General features: G+C 35.5%; 1 protein-coding gene across 1 annotated transcript; it reads right to left on the bottom strand.

The window, feature by feature from the left end:
- Positions 1–3,388: 3,388 nt before the first annotated feature.
- On the bottom strand, positions 3,389–4,495 carry LOC115964870 (mitogen-activated protein kinase kinase kinase 17-like). The gene has a single exon (XM_031084105.1). The coding sequence runs from the start codon at positions 4,493–4,495 to the stop codon at positions 3,389–3,391; it is 1,107 nt and encodes a 368-aa protein (XP_030939965.1).
- Between the last annotated feature and the right edge of the window lie 3,506 nt (positions 4,496–8,001).

Here is an 8,001-nt window from a genome sequence, read left to right on the forward strand (position 1 = left end):
AAATTAGATTGGACTAGCTTAAAATTATGTCTTGATTTTAAAAGAGTAATGTTGTAGGCACAACGAACAACATTTTCACAAAAAATTCACAAAAAAAAATATATATATATATATATATATCTAAGTAAAAGGTTGGTTGTGTTATTGATATTAAGTGACGCAGTGACCCCGATTTACCATTGGATCATTTTTTATCCCTATAAGAAATCATTGTCATCCCTCCCAATTTACCATTGATATTATTTCTGCTACATACTCTCACACTCACATAAGAACCAACCATGTTGAGAGATTTTGAGTAGATGGAGTGTGAAGGTCTTAAAATTATTTCTACTTGGAAACACTTTTTAGAAAAAAAAAAGAAGAAGAAGAAGAAGAAATTAGATTGGACTAGCTTAAAATTATGTCTTGATTTTAAAAGAGTAATGTTGTAGGCACAACGAACAACATTTTCACAAAAAAATTCACAAAAAATAAAAAAAAAAATAATAATCTAAGTAAAAGGTTGGTTGTTCACAACAAATTCACAAAAAAAAAAAAAATCTAAGTAAAAGGTTGTTATTGATTTTTCTATGGACCCATCACTGTCACATTTTTTTACATGCCGTTAATTGTTTGATGCATAGGTTCTATTGTGAAAATATTATGCCTGTAAATTTTTTTTTTTTGGATGCAAGTGCCTGTAATTTTATTGTTTAAGAAAAACACACAAATTTTATCAAATAATTTTAATTACTACGTTGTGCCAATTTTTTATTCTTTATCTCAGTATCAAATAATAATAATAATAATTCAGTAATAATTTGGAAAATATTTTATTTTAATTAAAAAAGGTCAATTTGAATTTTTTTTTTTTTAATTGAGAGGGGGATATCCATTTTTTTAAAAATGACAAAAAGAAGAAAAAGAAAAAAAAAAAAAATCACCTTGTGAAGAATGATGCATAGCCCGTTATCACAAGTTCAAACAAATTCGAGGAATGATCTTTAGAACTAAACATGGAGCTCTCGCTCTTTCTTCAAACCTCTTCAAAACCCTCACACCCTTTCTCAATTCCTCTCCATTTTCTTCAATTCCCAAACCTAATTTCTCCACTCCCGCAAGACCCACTTCACTCATTGTACCACTACCACCACCATCAACCACAACAACAACAACAACAACAACCTCACAAATATTGATGATTTGTTAAAGGGTTTTAAAGAAAAATTGAACTTTAATCTTGTGCTTCAAATTCTGATGAACTATAGGCAGTTGGGTGGGATTAAGACCATGGAATTCTTTGCTTGGGCTGGAATGTAAATGGGTTTTCAGTTTGATGACTGTGTTGTTGTGTACATGGCGGGTTTCATAGGTACGACGAAGCTATTTGTTGAATCTAGTGTCTTTTGGTAACGGTGTTCTTACATAAAGGTTGTGTTTCATGTCGAACATTTTCGATTTGTATTAGGTTTTTAGGTAGGCAAGGGAGAGTTAGAGAAGCCCTTTGCTTGTTTCAGGAAATGGAATCACAATTTAGGTGTAAACCTGATAATCTTGTGGACAATAATATGCTCTATGTGCTTTGCAAGAAGGAAAGGTCTGAGGAACTAATTGATTTTGCACTAATGATTCTTAGGAGAATCGAATTTCCAGATACGTATTCTTATAGTAATATTCTTGTTGGTTTATGTAAATTTGGTAGGTTTGAGACTGCACATGATGTATTTGGTGAAATAGGTAGGGCTGGTTTAGTTCCTACTCGGTCTGCGGAGAACTTTCTTATTGGAGAGTTGTGTTCATTGAGTGCAAAAGGAGTTGTTGAGAAAGTTGTGAAAGATGCTCATAGACCCTTTACAATTTTAGTTCCAAATGTGGGTGCTAACAGTGGTGCTGTACAGCCTGCAGATGCAGTGTTTTGGGCAGTTCATGAGATGGGTTTATTACCTAGTACATTTGTTATAAAGCAGCTAATTTCAGAGCTCTGTTGATTGGGTAAAATGGAAGAAGCTGTTAAGTTGTTGAAACTTGTTGAGGGAAGGAAGCTGAGTTGTGTGGAAGAAGGTTACTCTATTGTCATACAGGCATTGTGTGAACACCGATCGGTAGAGGAAGCCAGCCATTTGTTTGGGAGGATGCTCTCCCAGGGCATGAAGCCAAAGTTGGTTATTTGCAATTCTGTTTTTTTCAATGCTATGCAAATTAGGGAATTTAGATGATGCTAAAAGGGTTTTTGAGATTATGAATAAGAAGAGATGCCTTCCAGATAATTTTACCTATTTGGCATTGATCCTTGCTCATGGTGAAGCTAGGAAATGGGAAGATGCTTATGGTGAAGCCAGGAATTGGGAAGATGCTTATTGATTGAGATGTTAGGACTGGGCTTATCTCCACATTTTCACACATATAGTTTAGTGGATAAACTTTTGAGGGATGATGCAAAGTTGGATTTGTTATTCAAATTGGAGCAGAAATTGGACTCCCAGATCTTGCAGAAGTTCTGTAAAGCAGGTGAACTAGGGGCTGCTTATGAAAGGCTAAAATCAATGCTTGAAAATGGTTTTTATCCACCAGTCTATGTCAAGGATGCTTTTGAACATGCATTTAAAAAGAGTGGAAAATAGAAGATGGCTCGTGAATTGCTAGAGAAGATTGAAAATGACTGCAAACCTGATGAGACAACCATCTCATAACCAGAATATTAGAGTACCTGCGTGCTTGTTCATTGCATCCACGTAGATATATCTGAATTTTCCAAATTTAAGCAACCCTTAAAGAACCAAGGTAACCTGTAGGCCTTGTTATTATTATTATTACTATTCAAATCTATTAGTACCAGCACTACTACTACTCGCTCATTTGTTCAAATCTATTGAATTTTGAATACATAGTTCACTCAAAATGAAAAGGACTAAAACAATTGAACCAAAAAACTTTTGACTTCATCCTTGTATTAGCTTGCACAGTGATAACCCCATCTCTTTCTGAGCACTTATATTCTATTTTTTGTTACTCCATCAATCTATCTTCTTTTACTATTATCTTTGATACCACAGTAAGCTACAGATTGAAACAGGATTACTACGACTGAAGTAGAAACAGAACACAAGTTAAACAAGGCTACAATTGAAGTAGATCACTATATCTATATCTTTAGGCTGCATCTGCCAGATACCCTGCTTAAGGGCTAAGGACACTGCCAAATTTAGAATCTACCTCTACTACTATATAAATGAACAATGAAAATTGAAAGCACATAAAAAACATTAAAAGGTGAATGACCAGAAATGCAAAATGCTTTATATTTACTGACTCATTAGTTTTCAACTTCTGAAACCAAAAAATAAAAAATCAATTACTATGAAGAAAAAAAATGATTTACAAATGCAAACAAAATGTTTGCTATGTCTCAATTGGCACAAACAGTAAAAGTGACGGGAGGTTGGCAACCCTTGATTGCCAAAGGATGGATCTGTTTGTAACATGTTCTCTCCACTGCAGCAGGGATGTCCTTTTCCTCTTTAGATGATGAAGAAGGAATAGGTATAAAACTCGGCAAAGCTGAAGGATGATGCTGGGATTGAGGCTTTACTCCAAGATACTTCTGATTTGAAACTTCAGATGATTCTTGAATGAATACATCTTTACACTCATCTGATTCTAGTAAAAAGAAGTGACTCAATAGCTCAGTAGCTGTCAACCTCTTCGCAGAATGCCTCACAAAGCAGCAACTCAAGAAGTTTTGGGCTGCTATTGAAATATGGTGTGGAATCGTCGGTGTTTCAGTAGCAATCCGAGAAAAAAGTTCAGATTTAGATGTATAAGCCCACGGTGGTTTTCCTGTCAACATCATCAGCACAGTACACCCAAGTGCCCAAATATCTGAAGGTGCTTCCTGAATTCCAAAAACCACCATCTCAGGAGAAAAGAACAAATGTGTGCCTTTGACACCACTACCATCTCTCACATTGTGCCTCTTTGCCAACCCAAAGTCTGCAACTTTAGGAATATACCCATTTACTGTAGGTACTAACAGGACATTGTGTGGCTTGATATCACAGTGAACAAATCCATGGTCATGCACTTGCTTCAATCCAGTCAGAATAGACCGAGTGCAATCCCTTACTAGAACCTCAGGCAACCCAGTACCAGAACCAGTTTTCTTGATGAAATCAAACAAGCTTCCTCCCGAAGCAAACTCAAGAAAAACGTTGTAGATGGAATCCCCAGAGCAGTCAGTTGTGATGTCTGATCCAAAACTTTGAACCACATTAGGACACCCTCTTAAAGCCTGAAGAACCAGTTCTTCCTTCATGAGTGAAGAAGGCGCAGAAGCAGCGTTTTCTGATTTTACAGCCATGATTGAAGGAAATCTCCAACAGGGTTCCTTTAATTTCGCAATGAAAACAGACCCAAATCCTCCACGGCCAAGCAATTGACCTCTGCACCAAGATGGTGATCCATAACCCGTAGAAACCTCACCGCCCGCACTGAAGTCCTCTTTGGTTCGCTTCATCCCTCCCACGATACAACCAAAAGATTCTGAATTTCGATTAATTGTGCAACAATGGTAGAAAGTTGTATCAAGTAGTGGGTTCGAAGAGAAACAAGAAGTGGATTATAGAAAATAGTAACTTTGCTGATAATGGTAGGAGAAAAAAAAAAAATTAGTTTCTAGAAGTGGGTTTGAGGAGAAATAGAAGTGTTCTTGTTTCAGATCATACGGAGCCAAACAGAGAGAGAGTAATTTGATGCTTATTATCAACGCAGAGTATATATGTAAGTCGGTTTAAGGGCTGGAGTTAACGGTCTGATAATTTCAAACTCGAAGTACTCAGAATCTGTTTCAGGAACTCCACATCAGCATCAGCACCTAGTTCGTGTTTCTAAGCCCAATAAAAAAAGTGACACGTGTTTTAAGACAAATATACCCCTCCCTGAAAAATTTGAAACCCCCGCCTTTAACACCACTATCCTTCTCTGTTTCGGAAACTTTTATTTTTTATTTTAAATTTTAAATAGCTAATAAGAATTAGTTTCCGAAAACCGCCGTTGCTTTTTCTAAACGCTAAAACTAAACAAAGTCGGTCCCAGAACTAAAAAAAGCCTAATAAAAATGTAGGTAATTGTAAAATTTTTGTATTTATTTTTTACGTTAGTAAATAAATTAATTATAAAATCATGATTTCCACGTTTTTAAAAAAACAAAAAAATTAAAGCTAGACTATATGTTAATAGTAAGGAAAAATAAATATAAAAACAAGCATTATAAATTTGAATTGTGAAATTAATTGAAAAAATATAGGTAATTTTACAATTTTTATATTTATTTTTACATTAATTAATTATAGAATTAAACCCCTCATCTTTTTCTCTCTTTTTTTGGTTCTTTTAAAAAAAGAAAAAAGTAATTTTAAAAGCTATTAATTAATGAGTGGCAGAATCAGGATTTTAATTCAAATGGGCAAAATTTAAATACTATTTTTAAAAAGACGAAAACAAAAACAATTATATACCAATTCTTTTAGAACATGACTTGGACTCATTATTATACTCATGATTTTCCATAATTTCAATTACGTACAAATATATATTTCATTTTGAAACAAAAATAACCAATTCATAATTACCAACAATTAAACTACGAGATTAATCTTTTTTTGATAACAAGAGATTAATCTAACTACATTAAATTTAGATATCTAATTTTATTCTTTAAAATGTAGATATTTAAAGTTGTATACATGTATTGCTTTGACTGCTTTTAAATAATGTGTACAATTCAACTTTTTTTCCTTCTCTATTCTTCAAAGTATTAAATTTGGGTTCGTAGTAGAAACCTAGACCTAGAGTTTGAAATAAAAATGTCTCAATGATGGAAGAGAAAGAAGATAGTTGAGGTATAGTAAAAGGATATTAGTTAGTTTTTTTTTTTTTTTATATTAAAATATTAAAATACAAGACCCACCATTGAATATTTAGAAAAAAAAATTGGGATAAACGTTTTCCATGAATAGTAGTGATATGCTTAAATCTAGACTTGATAGAAGTTTCTATTTTAAACCAATACGATGTAGCATTGTTTAACTGTGGAGTAAATCCTTCAATGAGTGTAACCTTTTTTCTCTTTTTTCGGGTAACAAAGCTTTTTTAGGAGAAATTATAATATTCTTGTGTTGGACCACGTCACTTTTTCACAATTCCACTAAAAGACTTTCACATGTTTAAAACTGTTAACTCAGTAGTTAGATTTTATTTAATAAATTTTACTGTTTCAATTGAGTCAATTTTAAATAGGTGAAAATCTCCATCTCTATTTGGGTAATATAGAGTTATAGGTGCTTGCTGGTGACGTAGATGGAGTTTAACGGTAGTTGATTGTGGGGGTTTTGTTTAAGGGGTTATAAAAAGAGAGCTGCTTAGCTGCAATTTCTTCATAGACTATATGACATCTTTTATTTTTAAAAGTGTCACGAAATTTTTAAGTGTATCTTTGATAGTAATAGGCATTTACGTAGAAATACACTAATACTTTCCTGGTGCCATTCAAACAACACAACTCCATAATATCAAAGAAGACATCCATTTATGTATTTTTATCAATTATTTTCCTCCATGACAGTTGAAGAACCATTGGGGGAAACTTATATTTAGGTAAGGTCCCTTGATTGAGCAACATACTGAGCAAAAAATATATCATGATTTCCTAAAGCAAAAGGGATCGATAATGATCGTACACCCCTATGCACAAACCATACTAAAAACTCTAATTTTTTTATTATTATAAAATAAATCTGTAAGAACCAAGTATAAGACCTATGGGCCTTGGATTACTTTGGGCTCACAATCTATTTGTAGTGGGTTTGAAGATTTCCTACTATGGGTCGTTCTCGGCAGAGAGACTCAAAGCAACGCCCAGTTGATATTCACTCCTTCACTCTTTTCCCTCAAATTTTCTGAACCCTTTCTTCTCCCAACTTTCTTCTATTTATAGCCAAGGTTAGTGGGAAGATTATGATTACAGCCACCGTTTGTGCTTTTGAAGGTCCAATATTATTTGATTTAAGTGGATGTTTAGGTGAGAGGGCGGTGCTGCATTTATGATCTTGGAACTTGATTTCAGCTGGATCGATTATGCTCGGAAACTCAGTCTCCCGTGCATACCTCATTTTCCCGGGAAAGATTCATATACTTGTCCGGGAACGTTTGACCGATCACCTCTTGGAACTTAATGCCCAACACTTGTCTGTGTATTTATGGAAGCACCAGGGAGGGCGCAGGATGACTGGACCTTTCTACTGGGCCTACGCCCAAAGCCGGTATGGGACTAGGCCCAGGGCCTGTATGGGCCTGGAATCCCCGCGCTGTACGATTGGGACTGGGCCCGAGGCCTGTATAGGCCTGAGATCTTGGTGCCGTACAATAGCCCCCCCTTGATTCATACTCGGTCGCCGAGAGGAATCAAGGAGCTGTCTGGGCCTTTTGACCTCGGGAGTCTTTTAGCCTGGGACTTATGACTGTTACTTCTTATTAATATTCATCTCAAAAGACGCACCGTTTCGCGGCGCCAGACGCAGTCGTCATTATTGTCTGACGGCTCGTGAACCGAAGCGGCGCGCGGATTGGTTACGCTTGGCATTCGCTGGGTCGCTCGTAAACTGTGCCCATTTACTGCTTGATTAAGCGCTTCTTCTTCCCCCATTTCTTTTTGGCTCTATAAATAGTCTCCCTTTGAACACCATTCTATTTTTCCTTCACCTCTGATCTTTAGAGCTTTTTCTCTGCCGATCACATTTCTGTGCGCTTACTTACCCAGTGTTCTTTTCCTCCTTAGAACCCAAAGTAAGTTTTTCTTCCCCTTCCTGTTCCTTCAGCTTTTATTTCTTTGAGTTTACTTCTGTAGTTTTAGGCGTTATAGATGGGTTACTCTTACCTTCTAGAATCCCCGGCTGCTTTGGCCACCTTTAGGAATAAATTTAACATTCCCGATGACGTGGATGTGGCTTACTGCCACGAGAGTGA

Source organism: Quercus lobata, chromosome 10, assembly GCF_001633185.2.
Source record: "Quercus lobata isolate SW786 chromosome 10, ValleyOak3.0 Primary Assembly, whole genome shotgun sequence".
NCBI classification, from domain to species: domain Eukaryota; kingdom Viridiplantae; phylum Streptophyta; class Magnoliopsida; order Fagales; family Fagaceae; genus Quercus; species Quercus lobata.

Excerpts from the sequence above, each read along its gene's own strand:
- LOC115964870 (XM_031084105.1), bottom strand. The coding sequence starts at position 4,495 with ATGAAGCGAACCAAAGAGGACTTCAGTGCGGGCGGTGAGGTTTCTACG.